Genomic DNA, 24,668 nt, shown 5'->3' on the forward strand with positions numbered 1-24,668 from the left:
ACACGCCACCCTTGGTGTATATGGCTGGTGCCGTAACCACTGTGCTACGAGCCGGTAATTACTTGGTTTTGAATAAATGTCTAAATATTGCCTAATGTGCCCATGGATTTAAAATATTCCAGGTGAGGATTTCTTAAATCACTTAATTTTAATTTGTAATCTCAGTACTTTTCATTTGTGTATACTGAAATATGTTCATTGTTGGTTCAGGCTCTGTAGACATTGTCTCTGATAACGGCTCACAATGAACAATGAATAAAGGGAAACCGAAGGAGATTCATTAGGCCTCGTTTGGTGCTATCAAATGTCTCCCACCCAAAAACTTTGCACAAAGTTGGAGATTTATTATAATTAAAAAAATAATTGTCTACTCCTTTAAGTCTTTAATTGGTAGGTATGTTACCAAGTCCTGACATGGATATGCATATGATTTTATCTGCAAATAAAAATGCCCCAGAGAAAACAGAAAACTGAGAATATAAATGCATAGACATATATATGCATGCATATGTGTATGTGTGTATAAACATATAGACACACACATATATATAAACATGTCACACTTAAAAATATCATCTTGCCCAAGGTCAGCCAACAAAGAAATGGCAAAGATGGGATACAAACCCACGTCTGTCTGGCTGAAAAGGTAGTGAATTGAGATCAGTGTCCTCTCAGGTCATAGAGTGTTCTCAGCATGTTGGGGACCCTATGGGGTGGTGCCCCAGCTATCTGGATGACAGTTGGCAGGCTGGCCAAGTGTCCTATCTCAGGCCTCTCCATAGAACCAAGCTCGCAGGAGGGGAATTAGAGCACGTCCTTCACTCTAATTATTAAATAGAAAAGTTTTCAGGGAGAAAGACAAACACTCCCACTGACATGTACACAGTGATTATGAGCTAAATCTTGACTTCACTGACATGCAAAACATGTCTCTAGCCATTGTCAAGTAAGAACCCGGCAGTTGGGTTATTTCTGGAAATGTGTGGGCTCAGTGGCCCAAGGAGACAAGTCTGAGACACACTTTGCGCCCCAGGCCTGCCTCCTTTGCTGGGACAGCTGGGCGTGATCCTGCAGGTATGCCAAGGGCTCTTAATTCCATTGTTCAAAAAGTCTCCATCCACCCTGTCCCTTTACCTAGCAATAGCCAGGAGCAGAGAGAGGAAAGCACAGGGAGTCCCCTCCTCAGATGCAAAGCCACTTGTTTCTTGGGGCAAGAGTCAGTGTGAACTGGGCCCTCAGGGAAGGGAAGTTAATCAATCCCTCTAGCCTTAACCACAACAACCTTTTCAGGGGAGGCAGAAGTCATTTTTAATTGCTGCCCCCCTACCCCCCCTAGACTTTTCTGTATTTCAAAATTCTCCAATGGAGTCTCTTTGGAATTCAAAAATAACTTCAGAGTCACTAAGCAAAAAATGACGTGAGAACCATGGCTCAAAGATGCTACTTCCCCAAGGCAGCCCTCAGAGAAAGAAGCCACAGTTCCAGGCCACGGGAGGGCCACAGACTCACCACAGAAGGAGATGATGTGGCTGCTGTCTTCATGGACAAATTTGCGTGTGACAGCTTCCTCCATGATCTGCTTCACCTGGAAGGCAGAGGCAGAGGGTGATGGGGAAAGACCCAGTGTGATCAGGGTACAGACCCCCTGCAAGGGCTGGATCACTTCCTGTTAGCCTTTCCACCATTTTACTTAATTATTTGTTCAGGCTCTTTGCACAGCTGGCTACTGCCTCTCTCAGGCATCACACAAAATATCTCCTTCCCTGATACACTATCCAAGGCAGCCCCGTCTGCAATCTGACCCCTATTACACTTCCTTTAGAGGTGTGGTCCCCAACCCCTTGGCAAAGGACCAGTACAGGTACCAGTCTGTGGTCCGTGAGGAACTGGGCCACACAGCAGGAGGTGGTAGTGGGCAACTGAGTGGAGCTTCATCTGTGTTTACAGCCGCTCCCCATCACTGGCATCACCCCCCTGAGCTCCTCCTCCTCTCGGATCATCAGCAGCATTAGATTCTATTGGGAGTGCAAACACCACAGCGAACTGCACACGAGGGATCTGGGCTGCACATCCTTATGAAAATCTAGTGCCTGATGATCTGAGGCGGGGTGAGGTGGTGGTGCTGGTTGTGTTGAGACTGTCTAAATGCAGGAAAACAAGTTCAGGGCTCCACTGATTCTGCATTATGGTGAATTGTATAATTATTTCATATATATAATTTATTATGATGTAATAATAATAGAAATAAAGTGCACAATAAATGTAGTGCACTTGAATCATCTCAAAACCATCCCCCACCCACCCTGGTCTGTAGAAATATTGTCTTCCATGAAACCGGTCCCTGGACTAGAAGGAAACTACCTCAACATGATAAAGGCCATATATGGAAAGTCCACATCTAAAATCAGACTCAGTGGTGAAAGACTGAAAGCTTTTCCCTTTAAGTTCTGGAATAAGACAAAGAGGCCTGTTTTCACCTCTTCTGTTTAACATCATACTGGAGTCCTAGCCATAGCAATTAGCCAAGTAAAAGAATAGAAGGCATGTAAGTCTGAAAGGAAGAAGTAAAATGATCTCTGTTCAACATTCACATGAATTTTATGTAGAAAATTAAACCTTCTATGGAAAAACTGATAGAACCGATAAGCAAACTCAGAAGAGTTGCAGGATACAAAATGAACACCCTCAAATAAGTTGTGTTTCTATACACTAATAAGAAATAATCCAAAAGGAAATTTTCTTTTAAATCCATTTCATAATAGTATCAAAAAGAATAAAATACCTAGGAATAAACTTAAGCAAAGAAGCTAAAAGAAGACTTGTACACTGAATACTATAAAACATTGCTGAAAGAAATTTTTAAAAGCACACAAAAAATGGAAAAGCATTCCATCTTCATGGATTAGAAGACTTAATATTACTAAAATGTTAACACTACCAAATGCCAACTTCCCTCATCATTTTAAGAGTGCACACCTCCCCCACCCAATACTCAACATGTCCCCTTTCAGCTTTATTTCTCTCCAAATTCCTTCCTGCCTCTACCACTTTCTCTGTTTTGCTTACTTACTTTATTCTCTGACTCTCCCATTTAGTGGGCTATGAGACCAGGAATTTTGTATATGCCACTTGGTACTCCATTCTGAAGACCCAGCAGAGTGCATAGCACAAAGCAGGTGCTCAATAACTATTAAGTGAATGTCCACTTTTTATGGAAAGATTTAAAAGGAAGCAATACAGATAAAACAGCCACAGTGCCTGGTGTGTGCTCAATAATCAGCATTTTCCTAATGATAACGAAGACACTCCTGCTTCCTGGGCCTGGATCCGGTCACATCTGGTCTGTGCACTGCAGTTCCCTGTGCATCAGGCATGTTTATTCATGTAAAATCAAGTGAAGAAGCAACAAAGTTAACCTTGCAGGGAAAACACGCTCACCAAGGGCAGTCTGATGGGGATACAAGAAAGAAGGAGTTTTGCCTGGTGGTGAGCAGGGGGAAAGGGTTACAGGCAGGTTGAAGGGAAGTGGAGGGTGCATGGGAAGGGGGAGGGGGCAGGACATGGAACAAGAGTGACTCAAGGGTCCCTGAGGAAATAAGGGACTTAGCAGCCCCAGCTCTTGTCTGGGAGCCTCCCACACCCAGCCTCCTTTCCCTAACCTCTCCCTCCCACCCCTTTCAGGCCCAGAGGAGGCAAAGGTTCCTGGATCCCCTGATGATATCCCTGGGGTGCTCCATCCTTCCCTGGGAGCTCCCAGCATTCTTCCCTCTCCCCTTAGTCAACTACCCTTTTCTTAAATTCGCCTTAATGTAGTCAGTTTGGAGGAACCATCTGTTTCCTATTGGCACTCTGATTGTATACAAGTCCAAATTCCGCAGAGCAGAGAAGGCTGGCTGTTTATAGCTGTGGATCTTGAAACTAAGAGAGGTTAAGCGCTTCTCCCAAGGACACAGCCAAGAGGTTGGCTGCAGGCAGGAGCTGCAAACCTCTTACCTTGGCAATGGATCGGGTGGGGGTGGATGTGGAGATGGGGATGCAATACCAAGGGTGGGTATAATAGTCCTCAGCCTGCAGGAGGGCTCTAGCAAGAGAGGACCCCTTCCCACCGCTGCTGGCTCCCAGCTACCAGCTGGGATGTCGCCCCAGAAATTAATAACAGCCTGACAGCCTGAGACCAGGAGAGGAAATTAAAAAGCCTGGTGATTAGCAACAGGGGGTGGAAGATTCCCTCTGAAAGCTCTGCAAAAGAGGACACTGTCTGGAAGCAGGAAGGAAGAGGATGCTGCCCACCCTTGCCAGCCCGAGGGACAGACCAGACCTGTAAGCCGGGGAAGAGGGCCAGGCAGGCCTGGAAGGAAGGGCCCAAATCCCTCCACTTGGAGGCTGACAGACCCCAGGGCCTCTGTGGTGATGTGGGGGCGGGGGAGTGGAGCCATGTGGCATCCTGGCTCATTCAAACCCTGTGTGATTTTCTAAGCTTTGGCCCAGGAATCACACCTGGTTTGGGAAGCACAGAGGCAGTGGTTGTGGCTACGTCAGAGCCACACAGACCTGCATTCACATCCCAGCTCAACCAATCCATGCCCTTGCTGGCATCTCTGTCTGTGCTTCTCTAAAGTGAAACCATGTACCTTTGGGTTGTGGTAAAGATTAAATGTGATGTGAGGTGTGAAAGGGAGGCAGGGCTGGAACGGAGGAGAAGCGCACTACTCACTTTTTGAGCACCATGTTGCAGGAACTGTGTGTGAGCATGACAACCCTGATGAGGTGAGTTCCCAGATGATTCTATTTCACAGATGGGTAAACAGAAGCACAAAGATAGATATATATGTATGTATGTATGTGTATACATAGTTATGACTTGTCTAGGGTCATGAAGAGGTGGCTGGGAGTCACAACCAGGGTCCTGGTTCTAACAAATACCTTGGCTTATAGCAGAAGCTGGAGGCCACTTCAAACCCAAAGCTTTTGTCATCCCCCAGCTTGAAGTAATAGAGGATGTTTACCAAGTTGCTTCCATGTGCTCTCTGTAAAGAATACCTTATTTAATCCTCATGAGAGCATTATGATCCACATCTTAAAGATGTTTAAATTGGCCGGGTGTGGTGGCTCACACCTGTAGTCCTAGCACTCTGGGAGCCGAGGCAGGTGGATTGCTTGAGCTCAGAAGTCAAGACCAGCCTAAGCAAGAGCAAGACCACATCTCTATTAAAAATAGAAAAATTAGCCTGGCATCATGGCGGGTGCCTGTAGTCCCAGCTACTCAGGAGGTTGAAGCAGGAGAATCGTTCAAACTCAAGAGTCAAAGGTTTTTGTGAGCTATGATGACACCATGGCACTTTACCCAGGGTCACAAGAGTGAGGCTTAGGCTCACAGGGGGAAAAAAAAAAAAGATGTTTAAACTGAGACTCAGAGAATTTATGCACTTTCCCCAGGGTCACACACTCATGAAAGGGAACAGCTGGGATCTGAAACTAGACCTGTCTGACAGTCTGACCTACAGTGATGCTCCCAGCCCGGCCCAGCACTGGGTAATCTGAGAACCCAAGGTGTTGGGAAGCCAGTGGAAGGAACTCCTTGGCTTTCCCAACCTTGGGATCAAAAGAAACACTGAACTGAGAGTCAGGAGATCTGCGATGCCAGGACAAGACTCTGCCAACCACACCCTCTTTTAGAAGAGGGGGCCCTCAAGGGTCAAGAAGCTTTTATTCCTTTGCAGAATCTATTCTTCAACATCCTTCAACATCTGCTTGCATTCCTCCGAGGATGGGGAGCTCACTCCTTTTGGAACCAGTGTATTTGCACTAAGGACAGGCTGTCAGGAAGCCATTGAGAGAGGCTAAGAGTCCAGAATGCAGAGTCATCTACCCAGGCTCGAATCCCTGGCTACTCACTAGCTGCATGATGTTGGACAGGTTTCCAACACCATGTGTATGTAAGGTTTACTCAAAATCCTGGAGACAGGACCTGGCACACGGCATAGATTGTGCAAATGACAGTGACTCTTCAGAGGACACTGACTATCCATCTCACTGCCAGACCTACAGCAGGTGCTCCTGAACTCAGGTGCAGGGCCACTGCTGAGGAGCTCGGGTCCACCTTCCCTGAGCTTCCCACCCACTGACAGTCACCAATCAGGGCCTAGCTGGCCCCTGGGGCTGTGGCCTAGTCCTGCCCTTCCACAGAGCACCTGCTTCACCTCCCCTAGCCTCACTCTGCAGCCATTCAGAAACCAGCCCCGCCCTTCCTTCTCTCTCTCTCTCTCCACTTGCAAATATTTAAACAGCATAAAAGGAGGATTAATCTCAGGAAGGTGTCAGGGCTGGTGGGTGCCAGTTCCAGGCAAGGAAAGATAGGCCAATCTGGGAAACCGGAAGGGACGGGAGGTTCTGAAGCCTGCCCTGACTTTCTCTTCCTCTAACCTGCCACCTCCCCACACCCAGGTACCCTCCTGTTGCCCATCTTGGACGCCACCAAGTTCCAAATTAACCCCTGGCTCTCCCTGCCTCCCACACTGTGCTGGGTTTACTCCTCCCAGCCTGGGACAGGACCTATGTGCCCCTGTGTTTGTGTGTGTATGTGTGTGTGTGTGGGGGGGGGGCTGTCATAAGGATTATGGAAAATATAGGCAGAGCGACTCACACAGGCTCTAGCACGCAGCTGGGGCCACCTTAATGGGGGCACTACAGTGAAGTGAGGATGTGAACCTGGAAGAGCCACTACGCCTAGGCCAGACTCCATGCCATTCAATAGGTAACCTCCTGCCTCAGTTTCCTCATCTGTGAGTGGGGACAGCACCCACATTATCCCACAAGGCTGCTGCTTGGGGATCCCATGAGCAAAACATACACAGAGCTAGAACGGGCAGGCACAACGTGAGTGCTGGGGAAGTTGTAGCTGCCAGGTAGCCATGTCTCCAACCCCTTTGTTGGGAAAGTGGGGGTGGCTTAGTCTCACCATCGGAGGGGCTTCCTGATCGCCTTGTCTAAAATAGAATCTCTGCCTGCCATCTGCACTTGCTTTGTACTTTCCTTAGAATTTATCACAGCTTGACCTCCACTCATCTGTGGGCTTATCTGCTTAGCATCCATCCCTCCCATGAAGACCCTGAGCCCCTAGGACAGCGTCTGGGCACACAAGAGGTGCTCAACATGTGTTGGTGATCACTGTGTATCAATAACACAAATACCATCAGCTACTGCTTACCATGCTCGGTACCCTGAGAACCCGGGTTCAGAACCTCCCATCCCTTCCGGTACTCTGAGACCCTGTGTCTCCTGGTCACACAGATAATTGTTTAAGACTGGGGTCCGCCACCTTCCACTGTAAGAGCATCAAACAGCAAGTATTTCAGGGCGTGGGGTAGGACTGCCTGATAATATTCGAGGATCCCTTGTTGAATCTAAATTTCAGATAAACAAGAAATAATTTTTTAGTATAAGTACGTCCTGAGTATCTCATGGAGTATTGAGTGGGTTACTGCTTATTTCTCTGAAGTGCACATGTCATGAAGTATCCTGAATTTTTATTCGCTAAATCTGGCAAGGTATTTTTTATTTGCTAAATGTCTACTTGTGAAACTTGGCACAGCTATTTCCAAGTCTTTTGTTTTTACAACTCTTTAAAAATGTAAAAACAAAACCAACACAGCTCAAGGTGGACATAAAGACACACAGGGAACCCTGGTTTAAACCACCCAGTGCAGTGCCTGGGTGGCAAACAGTAGGCCTAAATAAAAATCACCCAAGCTGTCCCCTGCTCCTCCGAGGCCCACCACCTCAGTTGTGACTCAGAGTGGCTCCAGTTGCTACCTGGGGCCCCACTCAGGTGGTCGCCTCTTGGCAGGGAGGGTGACAGAGGTGTAGTGAGTCCCCAGGGACCCTGACTCTTAACGTATGTAAGCAACAGGTAGTGGAGAGAATGGTTAAGTCAAAATGCTGGAGGGCTCTGCGGGGTAGCTTTAAAAATAACTCTCAGCATGTGGGGAAGGCAGGGAGAAGAGAAGGGTGACTCAAAGGCCCCTTGACAACCACTGGATTAAGGAGGTGAGTGGAAGGCAGCCTGTGTCGCTCTGCCTCCCTTGCAGGTACTTGGGACTCTCAGGACAAGATGCACTCACCTTAGGAACCCTATGTCTCCAGCCTTACCTGGACCGCTGACCTTCAGACCCAAGTCCCCAAAGGTGGCCCCGTGTGCTCACCTCTGTGCCTTTGCTCATGTGGGGTGTCTACCAGATGCCCCTCCATTGCGTGCTCCAGCTGGCTTACTGCAACTCAGGCTTCAGGCTTCAAGCTTCAGCCAAAGCGTTACCTCCTCCTGGAAGCTTTCCTGAACTGCCCCTCCCCCAAGCTTGGACAAGTGTCCTTCCAATATTCTGTGAACACTTCCTTCCCAGAATGTTGTCACCAAAACTGCTGTCCATTCACAGGAGTGCCTGTGCACTCCTGGTGTCAGGCACAGGGGAGCAAAGCAGACACAGTCTCTGTCTTCATGGAGGTTACAGTCCAGTGAGACAGCAAGACATAAAGTGAATCACACCAACGGGTAAATAATTCCGACATGAGACCCATTCTTTGCAGCATAGAACTGGGTTCTGTGAGAACAAATAAGAAAGAAACTAGACCTGATGGGGTAAGGAGAAAGGTCAGGGAGGGCCTCCTCAAGGAGGTGATGGCTCAAAATCTGAAGAAGGAGTAGAAATGAACTCTGAGTCTCAGTTTCTCTGACTCTAAAGCAGAGGGGAAAGTCCCCCCTACCTCTTACCCTGCGTAGCCACCTGGAGCCCAAGGGACAGGCCAGATATAAGGGCAATGGGACAGGGAAAAGCTCTAAAGTGCCCCAAAGCTTTAAATGCTTTAATTTATTATGGGTGAAGTAAGAGTTGGGAGGGGGGAACAGTATTTTGGGAAGCTCCAAAGCACAACAGACTTGGGGTGGGGGGAGGGATGGTAGGAAGGGGTGGTGCCACCATGCAAGCTGTGACTGTTTCCATGGTGTGACCCAATCTTCCTTTCCTGCTGACTCCTGGTTCCTCCCAGAACCCTGAGCTCTGGTCCCACATGTCGGTCCTTCTATGTCCACGTGATTCCCACCTCCTGGCCCTTGCTTGTGCTGTTCCCTGCATTCCTGTCTATCTCCAGCCCTAGAAAAATCTCCCAGTCCCCTAGGACCAGGTGACATGCCCCTCTTCCGATTCCCTCCTGAGCCTCCCACCCCTAGTTGACATGATTCCCCCTCTTTCACATCCCTATAGTAACACCTGCTGCAGGTCCATGAGCATTAGGGTCTGGGATCAGACTTCCAGAATTCCCAGCCAGCTCTTGCATGCATGACCTTGGGCAAATCATGTCCCTTCTCTGAGTCTCAGCTTTCCCTCTCGTCAGTGAAATGGGTGATATTAGTTATCTGCCTCACAGGTATAAAATAATATACTTAAAACACTTAACACAATAGCTACCCCACAGTGAGTGCTTTAGACATTTGCTTTAAATAATAACAGCCAACATTCATTTAAAAAGTATGCACTATGTGTGGCCCTGTGCTTAGGGGCTTGATCTCACCTAATCGTCATAGTAATTCAGTGAGGTGGGTAGCGTTAGCCCTTCTGTTTTACAGATGAGGACACCGAGTCTCTGTCAGGTGAAATGACTTGTCCAAGAGCACAAGGCTTGGGAACAGCAGGGTGAGACTAAAACCCAGGATTATCTGCCCTGCACTAAGCCTGGCATACAGCAGGTGCTTTACACACAGGCCCAAAGATTCGCAAGCACACAGGTGTTGCTCTTATGATCCCCATTTTTCCCACTGAGGGAGCAGACCCGAGAGAGGCAAAAGCCATCAGATTTGTAAGGTGGCCAGGATTTGAAGCAAGATCTCCTGCTCCACAGCCCCAGTTTGCACTGGGGACCCTAGCAGCAGGTTGGCCAACACACCTGCTCCCGGACCTCTGACCTTAGCCACCATTTTTCACAGTTCACCTCCCCCTGCATCCCAGGCATCTCCTGGCACCTATGCCTGTCTGTTCCCAAAGGAGAATTGTGCTAACAAAAAGAAATATCCAACCTTAAATGCCTACTTCTTGTGAAAAAAAGCCAATCTAAAAAAAGCTGATCACCATATGATTCCACCTATAATGGTGGAAAGGCAAAAAGACTGGAAAAGGAAAAAAGATCATTGGTTGCCAGGAGAGGAGGTGGAGGGAGGGAGGAGGGATGAATAGGTGGAGCACAGGAGTTTTAGGACATGAAAACACTTGGTGAGACAATGCAACTGTGGACCCATGTCATTATATATAGGTCCAAGCCCGCAGAATGCACAACACCAAGCGTGGACCCTAATATAACCTGTGGACTTGGGGTGATAATGATGTGTCAATGTAGACTGTCAACTGTGGCAAAAGTACCAGTCTCGTGGGGGATGCTGATGGTGGGGGAAGGCTGTGTGTGTGCAGGGGCAAAGGATAGATGGGAAATCTCTGCACGTTCTGCTCCATTTTGCTGTAAACCTAAACCTAGCATAAAAAGTGAAGTCCACCAAAACAAGAAATAAAGGAGGATGTTGGCAGGGATCCCGACCTTCCAGCAAACAGACTAAACACCTCCTTCTCCATACCCTCGGCCCACAGTGACCTGCAATGGACTATGGCGTCTTCACAAGGTGTCTGGTGGTGTTATCTCGAAACCTTCCTCCCTACCTCCACCGGGGGGACAATCAGGGAACAGCAAGTCACAGGGGCCCCATTTGTCTCTGATCTGTCTTCCATGTCTTTCTTCCTCGTTCCCAGCTCCCTGCCTTTCCTCCAATGTCTCATGCTCCTCTTTTCCTCAGTTCCCTTGTTCTTACTATGCCCAGCTCTCTCTGCACAGCTGCTCCTTTTCATCTCAAGTGCCACCACCTCAGAGAGGCCCACCCTGACTGCCCAGATAAACTGCTGCCTTCCCTAGCCTCTCCCTGCCGCCGCCAGTGCTGTGCTCTCATCCATTTCTGTATTAATCATACTTCTTCATCTGTTTGCTTGTTCACCACTTCCCTTTTGGTTTTTCTTTTGCAGTTTTAGCTGGGGCTGGGTTTGAACCCGCCACCTCCAGCATATGGGGCCAGAGCCCTCCTCCTTTGAGCCACAGGAGCCGCCCATCACCACCTCCCTTTTGCTCTGTATCTGTGGTCCTTAAAGCCTGGGCTGCAGACTGGTACCAGTCTGTTGCCTGTTAGGAACCAGGCTGCACAGCAGGTGAGCAACAGGTGAGTAAGCAAGTGAAGCTTCATCTGTATTGATAGCCGCTCCCCATCACTTGCATAGCCACACACTACCTGAGCTCCATCTCCTGTCACAACAGCAGTGGCATTAGATTCTCACAGGAGCAGGAATCCTACTGTAAACTGCACATGGGAGGGATCTAGGTTGTGCACACTCTTTACGAGAATCAATGCCCCTGCTCCTGGTCTATGGAAAAACTGTCTTCCATGAAACCAGTCCCTGGTGCCAAAAAGATTAGGGACTGCTAGAGGGTCAGCTCCAAGCAGGTGGAGATCTCACCCGTACTCACTGCTGCCCTCTCAGCATCCACCAAAGGCCAGGAGCCCAGCAAATGCTGGTGGGAAGATCAAAGCTCCCTTTTTTGGACTCCTCACCTGTAGCTCCAGGACAGACATGTCCCACCCTCTTGCCAATACCCTTCTATTCTTCTCATCACTTCCACATGGCACAGATAATGAAAGCAGCGCCCAGGAGGGTGTTCTACAGCCCCTGTGATGGGCATGAGTGGGGAGGAGAAAGGGAGGGAAAATTATAAAGTGGTGGCCAGTGGATCTTTAGAGTGTTAGGAAATCCTTCTTCCAGTTCCTCCCCACTTAACCTACCGTAAAAGGTTCTGGGGTTTCTAGGAAAAGCAAATGCCTCTAACTCAGCTGCTGCTAGCCTGGCTCCTGTTAATGGTTTACTGGCATGCTATAAAGAGGTGCCATGCATTGTTCCCTGACAGTCTGAGGACCAGTCAACCTGCCACCACCCAGAAGGAGCAGTGTTCTACAAACAGGCCTCCCCTCACTACCCAACGTTCCTCAGACATCCCCTGATGAGAAGGTCCCCTCAATGTGTGATTTTGGAGCATTCACCTGGGGGCATCTGGGCATGAAAGTGCTTCAGGCTAAAATGCCCAGGCAAACGCCCACTGGAGAGGGTGCAGCTGGGAAGAACGCACCTCCCCACCCCGCCTCTTCCTATTCCCAGAGAAATCAACCAGCATGTTGCATATCCCCAGCCCACACCCTGGAGACCAGCCAGCTCTCTCCTGGGTGCTCTGTCCACCGTGTGGAGCTGGACTCCCATGGCAACATGCCCCATCTTCACAGACCCACAGGCCTCACAGGAGAGGAGGATGCACACAGACCCTCTGGAAGACTGCCCAAACGTGGGATGGAAGGAGGCGTCTGGGCAGCTGTGGAAAAATAAGAAACGAAATTCCCAGGAGGTTGCTTAAAACACACTGGTAAACAAGAAAAGGGAATAATCCACTTTCCCCTGACCTTAGAAGGCAAAGCAGCCCAATATTGTCTAAAGGTAACTTCAAATACTGTTCAAATTCTGTCTCCACCTCTTGCCAGCTGTGTGGCCTTGGGCAAGTCACTACATCCCGATGTGCTTAATTTATGGTAATTATCTATAAATCGGGACAATATGTATGACTTCCTCTACCAAGGTGTTACTTTTTTCTGACATGAAATAAATTAATGCATATAAAGCACATAACATAATGTCTAGGACATGGCAGAACTTTCTGGAATTTTCTGTACCTGTCCTGTCCCACATAGTGTCACTAGCCACTTATAGCTACAAAACAATTGAAATGTGGCTAATGTGATGGAGAAATTGAATTGAATTGTATTTTTATTTTATTTTATTTTAATTATGTTTTTATTTCAGAATATTATGGGAGTATAAAGTTTTGGTTATATGCATTACTTCTGTACAGTTTAAGTTATAAGTGTGTCCATCCTGCAGCTAGTAAGCACTACACCTGTTAGGTGTGAATTTACCTCCACTCCTCCTCCCACCTGCTTGATTTCCACTGAATTTCCACGGAATTTAATTTTAATGCCTGAGTGTTGATCATTTAGTTCCAATTTTAAAATGAGAAATTGCATTTTGAATCCCATTTAATTGAAATGTAAATAATCTCTTGTGACTAGTAGCTAACATATTAGACAGAGTGGGTCTGGAATGTAGTAGGTGCCCAAGAAATGCTAATTATTATCAGGTGTTACCATTTTTGTTAAAAGCTCACTGGGTTAGAAATTAGGAGGCACTAGTTCGTTTCTGAGCATATCAAGGACAGAAAGTACAATGTATTCATTTTTGTATCACATCATCTTGCAGGGTGTTAGAGAGTGAATGTTTGTGTCTCTCCCAAGAGTCATGTGTTGAAATTCTAACCTCCAAAGTGATGGTATTAGGAGGTGGGCCTTTGGGCAGTAATTAAGTCATGAGGGCCGAGCCCTCTTGAATGGAATGATTGCCCTTATACAAGGCACCCAATGACCTCTCTTACTCCCTTTCCACCATGTGAGGATATGATGAGAAGTCAGCACCCTGGCAACTGGAAGACAATCTGATTATGCTTTGGCACCCTGATCTCAGACTTTAGCCACCAGAACTATGAGAAATATATTTCTGTTGTTTACACAAAAGCCTCCCAGTCTTAGTACTTTGTTATGTACTGAGGAAGACACAGGGTGATCCTGAACCCTGTTTGGGTATCTGTGTTGTGGAACCCTTTTCAGGTACTGATGAAAGCTTAATCTTCTCTCCACATGGGAAGCACAAAGTACTTGTACAATTTCAGGGTTTGCTTATCCCTAGAAGAGAAGTCCTTGATCCAGCAGACACCTGGCACACAGCATGAGGGACACAAGCAGAGCCCAGGAGGGGACGACTCCACTGTCAGAGGCTGAGCTCCAAATGCTGGCGCCTTACTCCTCTGATGTGGACATTTGTGGTTTGTCTGCCTGGTTTCAATCTCCCTGTCTGGTCATTTCACCTTGACTCTCCACTGGTGCCCTTTCCTTACTCTCAGAAGGCTGAGTCCACCCTCATCCCTGCAGGCTTGTCCAATCAGGGCCATCTGCCCCACTGTGATTGGTGCAAAAGAAGCATGTGACACAGGCACTGCCCCATCACCCTGGCTAGTTTAATTAGGGTTTATCTAACTTGACATGGCATGGAGTTGATGAAAACGCCTTGCTCTACTGCTTCTCAGCTGTGTGACCTTGATTCAGTTTCTTAACCTGTCTGAGCTTTAATTTCCTTGGTATTAAAGAGAAGTTGCTACTTGTGCTGGCTCTCCTAAAGAATGATTTGTAGATAAAATGAGATAAAGCAAAGCACTTACAGCAATGTTTGGTAAATGGCAGTTGTTATAATTTTAATTTACTAATTAAGCATAATTTACTAAACAATAATAATACAGTAATTAATTGAATGTCCCAAGTATCACCAGTTTCTTAACTCTTGGGGCTTCAGTTATCTGATTTTTATTTTATTACTTTTTTTTTTTTTTTTTTGAGATAGGATCTCACTCTATTGCCTAAGCATGGGAGCAGTGATGTCATCACAGTTCACTGCAACCTCCAACACCTGGGCTCAAGTGATCCTCCTGCCTCAGCCTTTCAAGTAGCTGGGACTACAGGCACATACCAGCACACCCGACTTAATTTTTCTAGCAGGGGTCCTCAAACTATGGCCCGCAGGCCACATGCGACAGTGTGATTGTATTTGTTCCCATTTCGTTTTTTTACTTCAAAATAAGATATGGGCAGTGTGCATAGGATTTGTTCAGTTTTTGTTTTTAAACTATAGACCGGCCCTCCAACGGTCTGAGGGACAGTGAACTGACCTCCTGTTTAAAAAGTTTGAGGACCCCTGTCAATAGAGAGAGAGACCCTCTCTATGTTGTTCATGTTGGTCTCAAACTCCTGGCCTCAAACAGTCCTCCCATCCTGGCCTCACAGAGTGCTAGGATTACAGGTATAAGCAACCACAACTGGCCAGCTATCTGATTTTTATTTATTTTATTTATTTTTATTTTTTGCAGTTTTTGGCCGGGGCTGGGTTTGAACCCGCCACCTCCGGCATATGGGGCTGGCGCCCTACCCCTTTGAGCCACAGGCACTGCCCCAGTTATCTGATTTTTAAATGGGACATTCCTGAAAAAGGAACTGTCGTGCTCCTGATAAACACCTACCATCTGAGTTCCTGCCAAGTTGTGCAATCATCTCCCATCCCTTCTCGTAATATATATCACTAAAAGAAAAAAATACAGGGCGGCGCCTGTGGCTCAGTGAGTAGGGCGCTGGCCCCATATGCCGGAGGTGGCAGGTTCGGACCCAGCCCCGGCCAAACTGCAACAGAAAAATAGCCGGGTGTTGTGGTGGGCACCTGTAGTCCCAGCTGCTCGGGAGGCTGAGGCAAGAGAATCGCGTAAGCCCAAGAGTTAGAGGTTGCTGTGAGCCGTGTGACGCCACGGCACTCTACCCGAGGGCGGTACCGTGAGACTCTGTCTCTATAAAAAAGAAAAAAATACATGCCCACCTCTCACATCTGAGTTTAGCACTCTTAGCCCCCTCGCCTGGGGAGCATAGCAATTAAGCAGCAGGGACAGGAGACTCACTAGGGACTCTGATCTCCTAGGCTCAGAGATTATCTCTATTGAGCTTATGAGCAACCAGACCCAGAAGGAAAACTCGGCTGCCCACCCCAGGATGGCAATACAGCCAGCCAAGACTCAGCTCACTGACTGCCACACAAGAGCTTGTCCCTTTGGACCTCAAGAAACACCTCTTCCCATTCATTCCGCAGTTCTACTCTGGGGGCTGTAGCACCCCTCAGCCCAGGGCTCATTCAGGGAGAGGAATATCTCATGCTGAGAGCATCTGCCAAGTTCAGATGTGACTGGAAAGGGCAGCAAAGTGTTCTTCTGTGACTGAGTCCATCTTGCCCCCTACAGGTGAGCCAAGCCCTGTGCCTGACCCTTCCATAAATGCTGCTGACTGCCTGACAGTGCCAGCCCAGCAGCACTGCTGCATGAATGCCCTCTGTGTGTGACACGTGAGTAGACTCACGTCATAGAGGTTCACCCAGCTACTAAGTGGCAGGGCCACAATTCAAATGCAGGGCCACCTGGTTCCAAACCTGGAACGTCTTCCCCACTCCATGACCTTAAGCAGAGCTCATCACCATGTGTGTGATATTGGCTTTAGCACCAGAGTCATAAAGAACAGGAATCTGGAGCCAGCCTCCCAGGCTGGACTATTGGACAAGTTACTTGTCATCTCTGTGCCTTGACTTCCTTGAGAAGGGGCTTTCCTCACTTCACAGGGTGTGAATATAAATAAGGTCACTTATACGAAAGGTTCAGTATATGCTGGGGTTTTTTTTGTTGTTGTTGTTGTTTGTTTTTTATTAAATTTATCCTATTTGGAAGTCTTTAGTTAAGCCCTGGCTTTCCCCGAATGGACTGAAGGTTCCCATAAAGCCTTATCAGCTACAGAGTTCTAATAAGGTTTAAATACTGAATTGGCAAATTCACAGGAGACAAAATGTGGAAGACTTGGCTCTCAGAAAGTGATGCTGGCCAAATTAGATGAGTTGACATTCTTAGAATTCTGGAGCTGTCTGACCTCATCCACTTAGAAAGTAGAAAAATGAGGCTAGGAGGATGAACCTGCTTCGGAAGCCACACAGATTGTTAGGGGAAGAATCATAATCAGGACTCAGGTCTCCTCACTTCCCACCCTGGGTTCTGCAGTCAGCAACTGTGGGCACCTGGGGTAACAAAAATGCACTTTCCTACCCCAACCAGCAACAAATGCTACCACCAGCTCCTGGGACACCTCATGAGGTCACTGGGGGAGACTCAGCCAGACAGTACAAGAGATCAAGCAAGAGAGCTAGAGTCCCTCCAGCTACCCTCGCCACATCGAACCAGGGCGCCCACGCCTGCTACAGACACCCATCGCTACCAAAAGCTCCCAGAAGCCAGGTTGCCAGAGACCTGAAAATACATCAAAGCACATCATGTGAATATGGCTGCATTATTCATTAACAGAATTTCCGCCCTCTTAAGCTCACAGATGTGACACAAGCTGATCTGAGTCCATCCTGCAAGCATTAGAGAGCCCCCCAAAAGGCACCTGGCACTCGTGCACTCATTCAACCTCATGCGTTTTTCTTTCTTTTTTTCCCCCAGACATGGTCTTGCCATGTTGCCCAGGCTAGAATGCAGTGACTGGTCACAGGTCCAATCATGGTGCACTGCAGCCTCAAACTCCTGGGCTCAGGTGACCCTTCTCCTTCAATTCCTCAAATAGTAGCGATTACAGGCACATGCATTTTTGGAGCCTTTACTCCACATGGTGGCACAGAGGGGAGTGTGGGAGTAGAGGGTCCTGTGATTTCCAATCCAAGAATTGAAAGGTCAGCAAAGAACAAGACAGAAACTTCCTCTCTTGCCTCATTACCTGGTGTCTCTATTTCTTCGGCACAGCTCTAACCCAAACCCTCCCTTGCTCATAAATCCTCTATAGCCCCCCACTATCTGCTGAGGCAAGTCCAAATGCTGCAGCCTGACACACAGAGCCCTGCACAAACTGGGACAAATGGACATTTCCTGTCTCATCTCCTCCCCCTACACAGACTTTACCCCAAGCTGTGTTTCCAGGGGCTTGTTTGAAGTTCATATTCTCCCTACTGCCGTACCCTCTGTAAGCCAGAGGCATGAGGCTACCCTCAGATGCCAGCAGGGTGAAGGTGGAATCCTGGCTTCTGGTGGACTAACTGTGTGACCTTAAAGTGAGCCATGTGACCTCTCTGCACCTCCAGTTCCTCATCTGTCCAGGAAAGGGGATGATGACTGCCCTCTTGGGCTGATGGTGAGGAGTGGAGGAGACAGTGCTTAGGAAGCACTGTGCACAGTGCCTGGCACAGAGTTAATCATTCATAACAGACAGAATTAGGAATGCTATTACCTAGTTCAATTTCTGTCCTATGGCCTCAGCTCATTTTAGAAGAAACAGACGCATTCTCAGGGTGCAGTGCGCGATGTCTTGTGCATTCCAAGAACGTAAGGAGCATCATGGGCCTCTTCCCACTACGTGCCGGCAGCGCCCCCCCAACTGTGACAACCAAAAACTTTCCAGACGTTTTCTGTCCTCTGGAGCAGGATTGACCAATTTAGCAACACACACTTAAACTAAAAACTTACTCATCGTTTATCTGAAAGTCTGATTTAATGGGCTAACCTATATGTTACCTTGCCAACCTACGACTGGGAGACAAAACTGTCCTCGTTCTCATTAAGAACCACTGAGTTAGAGTAAAACCATGGGGGTCTCCATAGTAACATAGACTGCTTCCCTCATCTTTCTTCAACCTTCCCGGCACGTCTCGCCTTTCTCTTGAAACCCACTGTCTCCAACCCAGAGGCTGAGAAGCTCTGTTTCCCGAACTTAACTCTTCTCAGGCAGCTGCGCTGAAGGACTCAGAATCAACACCCTTCCATGAACTCCAGTGTGCAGAGCTAAATGCAGCAGCTTCCCCCAGCAACTACCTCATCTCCCTGCCTCCCTCCCGGGGTCCCCTCTGCTGCCCACAAGCCCCTACCTCCTCCCCTACAATTAACTGGCCTCCTAGGCCCAGCAACCTGGAGGCAGGAAAACAAAGCAGTTAGTCACTTTGCTTCCCTTATCAACTGGCATCACATGACCAGCTCCTTTAATGGCAGTTGTCATGGGAACAGGAAGCCAGTCTCTTCTCTCACTCCAGGAACCAAAACAAAATTAAGGGGTGGCTGTGGGAGGGCAGAACAAGCCAGGAAGGAGCCAGAAAAGAGCCAGGTGGATCTGACAGGAAGAGACCATGCTGAGGACACCCTGTCTCCAGCTCTCCCTTGGTGGCACTGGGGAGGGAGAGACAAGATGAAAAATAACATGCCTGCCCTGCAGAAGCTCATGCTAACACGGTGGGTGTTGTCACAGGGTTTATCCTATCGTCTGAACAATTTTCATCCCTGTTATGAATAGACTAAAACCCGCACACTGTGGAAGGTGAAGACGGATCTTGTCTATGCTTGTGCAATGAACATGCAGTCAACATCAGCTCCCCCCCCCATTCCGTTCCCTGTGCCCTCCCCATTCCCTTTCTTTCTTTCTTTTTTTTCTTTTTTTTTTGGAGACAGAGCCTCACTATGTCGCCCTTGGTAGAATGCCATGGCATTCCAGCTCACAGTAACCTCAAACTCTTGGGCTTAAGTGATTCTCTTGCCTCAGCCTCCCAAGTACCTGGGACTATAGGCGCCTGCCACAACAGCCAGCTATTTTTTTTGTTACAGTTGTCATTGGTGTTTCAGCAGGTCCGGGCTGGGCTCCAACCCACCAGCCTCGCTGTATGTGGCCGGTGCCCCACCTACTGAGCTACAGGCACCACCCCCATTACTTTTCTTTTGCTTTTAAAGCACGACCCTGTGCTCTGCCTCCTCAGCAACCTCACCCTTCTCCTTCCTCTCTGCTCCAGTCACTTGAATTCCTTCAAATTCAGTGTTGTCTGGCCACAGAGCCTTTGCATACCCAGATCCCTCTCCCTGGGCGCCCCCCATCCCATCATACCTTCACCTACTCATCTTCCAGATGCCTTCTGAAACATCCTGTCCTGGGCCCCTGCTCATGGTCAGTACTCTCTGTTTCGTGTTCTTGTGGCACCTGGTACCTCCCTTCAGATCTCTGTGCTCAACATGTCATTCTCCTTGTAACTGGGATTTAACATCTGTTGGTATCTCCCCCACCCCCCCATGGCAATGTCAGCCCCAAGTGGACAAGGATAGGGCCTATCTTATTCACTGCTGTATCCACAGAACCTAGCCCAGTGCCTGATGTACAACTCTCAGTAAATAAACACTTCTGGGATTTCCATCCAACTCTGGGTGAGTCCAAAGGTCCTTCCTCACCTGCCTTCTGGGTGCTGGGTCCTCCTGGTCTCCCAGATCAGCACTGGGCAGAGTTTCCAGCCATACAAACTCTGCTGGACCCTTGGTGGCTGCAGTAGCTCCAGTCAAACTCGCAGAGCTGCTCTCCTTATCTAAAGAAGCTGATGGCTAAGGCACCCCTTCTAGAAAGGATGAGAAGTGGCTCTGTGCAAGGCTGTGACATGCAGAGATGTGGCTCCTCTGAACCCAGGGAGGGTGGGGAGAGAGAAGACATAACTTGACTCTCAGATTTCTAGCAAAGAACTTTCCCTTCCATTTGACTGGAGACTCATCCTCTGATACTGGGGGAGATGTCCACCGAAGAGGTATGTAAAGGAAGGAAAGGACATGGGAGGGCTGCTTTGGGGACATGGAATAGTCATTATGTTGAATGGGGGGCTCAAAGACTGAAGACTGGACCTCTTTCTGCAGCACTGGTTCAGTGTCCCTGGAATATGACTCATTGTCTCTGGGCCACAGTATTCTCATCCACACAATGGAAATTATACCACCCACACATCCTAAGGTGAGGCACTGTGTAGCTATGGGTGGGCACACCTGTGGTATGGGAGGGTAAGAGCTTGTCAGACAGACTTGAGGGGTAAGGCCAGACTCTGCCCATTCTTAGCTGCATGCTCTTGTGAAATCAATCCCCTTTTCTGAGTCTACCCAGAACCCAAACTGGACTATAGACTGACATGGACTGTACCTCAAAGGACATCAGGACAAATGAATCTTTCTGAAGATGGGGAGACTGAGTCCTAGACAGAGCAAAGGACTTGTGTGGGGCACTGAGGCAGCTGGAAGCAGGACCTCAGCCTGAGCCCTCCCTAGAAGACTGGCTGAAACTCTCTTTTGACTGCAGGCCCCTCAGAAACTAAACCAACCATTTCCTTCAAAACAATTTACCCTAGGCAAAAACATCTGGGGAGCAAATACTACATCTTGGTCTGAACAAAAAGACAGCTGGTTTTTAGCCTAAGGTTTTCTGTGGGTCCACGTACACTCCTCTCTTAAAATCACCATGAGAATGTTGTGGATTTGTGGGTTTTGTTGGGAATGGGGCCTACACAGAGCTATTTTGGGGTCTTTACAAGGGTCTTTAAGGAGCTGAAAATTTCTGGGCCTTTCTGAGGGACCTTATGTATCTCCTTATTTGAAAACACTAGAATGTGCAGTCAGCCATGGAGCTAATCTTTAAGCAAAATAGGACAGGCCACACACATACACACACCCACTTCCCAAGGAGGAGCAAGGGACAGCAACAGGTCCTGGCCTCCTGAGGCTGCCCTTGGTGGTTGTCTGATACTGCGCAGGGAGGGGCTCCTCAGTTGTGCTGGGCACTGTCACTACAGCTGACATTCACAGTACACACACACACACACACACACACAGAGCCAGGCACAGGGACCAGGCCTACCCACCAGGTCTGCAACCATGCAGCCTTGAACTCAGGGCATAGACGCGGCAGCAAAGGGGTCCCAAGCTGACACAGGGAGGGCAAAACACACACAGTCACAGCCTTAGTCATTCACACAGACTCATGCATCACACGTTTCACACCCCCTCAAGACACATATGCACACGATCACAGCCGCACTCATTCACGACTCATACATCACACAAATTACACACACAGAGACCCATACTCACAAAACCAGACATACACACAGATATACACACAGAGGGATAGAGATACACCAGGTATCTCCAGACAAATGCACAAACATTGTCACATACACATACAGCCACATGTCCTCAACCACGCAGGCTTATGCATGCATGTACACACGCAATCCAAGCATCCAAATGCCTAGCAGGGGCCCTACCACTGTAAACTCTCTCTGGGTGGGGGTGGGGTGGGGGTGGGGGGTGTCAATGTTTACTAGCCCTAGAAACCAGACTGGGCTTCCAACTGGCACCAGGGAGACAGAGTGGAGGGGCAGAGGGGCAGTGGAAGCCTGTCTGATTTTCACCCTCCTATGTGCGGGGTGGGGAAAGGAAGGTGAGGGGACCCTGACTGCCAAGGGAACAGTCCCCTGGCTCCTGGAGGTGGCTCCAAGGACTGAGAACTGGGGTAGGGGAAGGGAGGGTTTAATTTCCCAAATCGAAACGCTCTGTTTTCCTGAAGTCTGGTCCCCTTTTGGCCTGTAGCTACGTGAGCGCCCCTCCCCCAACGCGCCCTGCTCCCCCGCCCAGCTCCTCTCACCCAGATCTCCTGAGACCACCCACCTGCTCCTACACAGGAGAGGGGTCCTATCAAACACACCCAGGCATGCCCCCTACGTTTGGAGGACCCTCGTGCCGCGTGCACCCCCACAAACAGCTTCCAGACATCCAGAGTCCTTCCATACTTAGGACCCCCCAACTCATTCGCCATATCCCCAGCCTTGCGGGAGGTAAGTGCCTACAGAGGTGAACCCCACTCCTGAGGGGGCCGGCCCCGCCGCCAGGCGCCACCCTTCCACAGAGACTCTTCTCCCCGCGTGGCTGCGGCTGTCCCTTCCCTGGGGGATCGCACCGAGCGCCCCCCACAGCGCCCCCCACCCCGTCACCTACCTCCTTCTTGACGGTGCGCAGCAGCCTCTGCCGGGTCTCCGCCTCTGAGGGACCAGACGGAGAAGCGGCGGATCAGCCCAGGGGTGGGAGCTGGGGCCCGGGGCCGCCCTCCCGCCGCCCGCACGCCCCGCGCCCCCCTACCCGCGGGGACCGAAGCCATGGCTCCGCGCGGTGTTCCGAGTCCCGGGCGGCGGCGGCGGCGGCGGCGGCCGTAGCTCTGGCCTGGGCGCTGTGGCTGCTGCTGCGGCGGCGGCCGCGGGGCGGGGCCGAGCGCCGAGTGACGGCCGCAGGGCGCCCGACGTCAGGACTGGCTGCGCTCGCCCCACCCCTCCGGAAAGCCGCGGCACAGCCGAGCAGCCGAGGTCGCCGGTGGTAGGGTCGGTGCTGCACATCCAGTGCCTGAGTTTCCAGAGGGGGCCCCCCACTCTCCTTATCCGACGCCCCGTTTCCCACCCTCTTACAAAAAATGCGTCTTGTTTACTGACCATCTGCTATGCACTGGACTGGAGGAAATGATGGGAGACGGTGGGGCTGTCGTCGTTAACAGTCTCTGAGCCTCAGTTTTCGCCATTTTTAAAATGGGTACAATATGGTATAACATGGGTCTCAGAATGATCTGAAATTAAGTGAGATATTCACTGCAAAGCACTTAACACAGACCCAAGGGAAAATGACCAGCAACCATAAATGGTAGCTGTCACTGCTATTGTTATTATTGTTGTTGTTGTCATTCAAAGTCTTTCAAGGTGTACTGGCTGTCACTTCTTGGCCTTTTGGCTAAGATCAAGTGTAGTATCAAGATATACTGGCTCTTTATCTCAGAAGAAGCCAGGACTTAAAGTGCCTCCCTATCCCATGTGCAGGGTTACTGGGGGAGTGGGTCCTCCCAGGAGTCAGCCCCTAATATTGGCACCTGTCAGTCAAGATCTCCAGGGCTGGGCAGGCAGTCGGCTCTGTAAGACATACACTTATTTCACCAAGAGCAACCCCTACCCCACAGGTCCCTGACCGTGTCTACCCAGAATGCAACTCAGGTCAACAAATACTCATTGAGCATCTACTATGTGCCAGGTAACTGTGTGGGAAATTTCTAAGTGAGCAAGACAGACCAAAATCCCTGCCCTCCTGGAGCTTAGGAGGCAGACAGCAAAATAAATAATTAAATGATGTAGTATGTTGGAAGGTTCTGGAGAAAATCAGGCAAAGGAGACAGTAAGGACCCAGATAGGTGGAGTGTGTGTTCTGAAATACAGTGGTTGAACGAGGCCCAACTGAGCAGATGACATTTGAACAAAGTGGAAAAAGAAGACATGGTGGGGATTTCTGGAGGAAGAGCAGTTCACACCAAGGGAACAGCAAGTGCAAAGGCCCTGAGGTGCGGATGTGCCCACTGAGGGTGACAAATAGTAAGGAGGTCGGTGGATGGAGTGGCAGGAGTAAGGGGGAGGTGGGCCAGACAGGTGGTGGACCAAGATCCTGTGAGGCCGCCAAGTTTCCTATAGGGATTTGCAATGCCTTTTATCGCCCTCCCCAGTATTCAGTCTTCCCTTCAGAAGGACCTTGGGACAGCTCAGAGCAGGCCCTCTCCCTGCAGCAGTGGATCCAGGGTCCTCTTTATTACATTGGTCAGTGGCAGGAGTTTTTGGCCATAAGCCACGGAAGCCAACTTTGGCAAAATGTAATAGACTGGAAATATGTGTGTTTCTAGAATCCATGGGAACATGGAGAACTGGGAAATGAAACCGAAGCAGCTTTAGAATGCCAGACAGGGGAAGTTTGGGGAGTATTCACCTGGCAAAGACAGTGTAATTATGGTGCCACCATTCAGGTGAAAGGAACTCCATCTGTTGAAGGTTCCTGTTCCAGGGAAGGAGCATTCAATTGGCCTGACTTGAGACACACACCTGCCTTTTGGCTAGGGGAGGGGAGTCTCAGTTACAATCCCACCTCCTCACTATCTCCAGTGAGGGTGTAGTGAGCCATCCAGGAGACTGGAGAATAGGAAATTATTCCTTGGCATAAAAAGTCATATATTGAGGACCTCCTATGTGTCCAGCACTGTACAGGCTTTGAGCCTTGCTTCCATGACCTTATTG

At 49.1% G+C, this 24,668-nt stretch overlaps 1 protein-coding gene across 22 annotated transcripts in view; it reads right to left on the bottom strand.

Annotated features, from left to right (window-relative positions):
* The window catches only part of LOC128584216 (small G protein signaling modulator 1), an 81,134-nt gene extending 57,367 nt beyond the window's left edge, over window positions 1–23,767 (bottom strand). For 6 of the 22 annotated variants that reach the window (XR_008379658.1, XR_008379659.1, XR_008379657.1 and 3 more), the window contains exons 1-3: window positions 22,724–23,766; window positions 22,573–22,616; window positions 1,510–1,585 (exon numbers count right to left, since the gene is read on the bottom strand). Coding sequence is in view for 19 of the 22 variants with exons in the window: in XM_053589255.1 (XP_053445230.1) it covers window positions 1,510–1,585; window positions 22,573–22,616; window positions 22,724–23,060 (457 nt within the window). In the remaining 3 variants the exon portion in view is untranslated. Of the gene's footprint in view, window positions 1–1,509; window positions 1,586–19,995; window positions 20,157–22,572 lie in introns of all 22 variants that reach the window. The other 16 variants (XM_053589253.1, XM_053589252.1, XM_053589248.1 and 13 more) reach the window with 12 other exon arrangements.
* Between the last annotated feature and the right edge of the window lie 901 nt (window positions 23,768–24,668).

This window comes from Nycticebus coucang, chromosome 4 (assembly GCF_027406575.1).
Source record: "Nycticebus coucang isolate mNycCou1 chromosome 4, mNycCou1.pri, whole genome shotgun sequence".
NCBI classification, from domain to species: domain Eukaryota; kingdom Metazoa; phylum Chordata; class Mammalia; order Primates; family Lorisidae; genus Nycticebus; species Nycticebus coucang.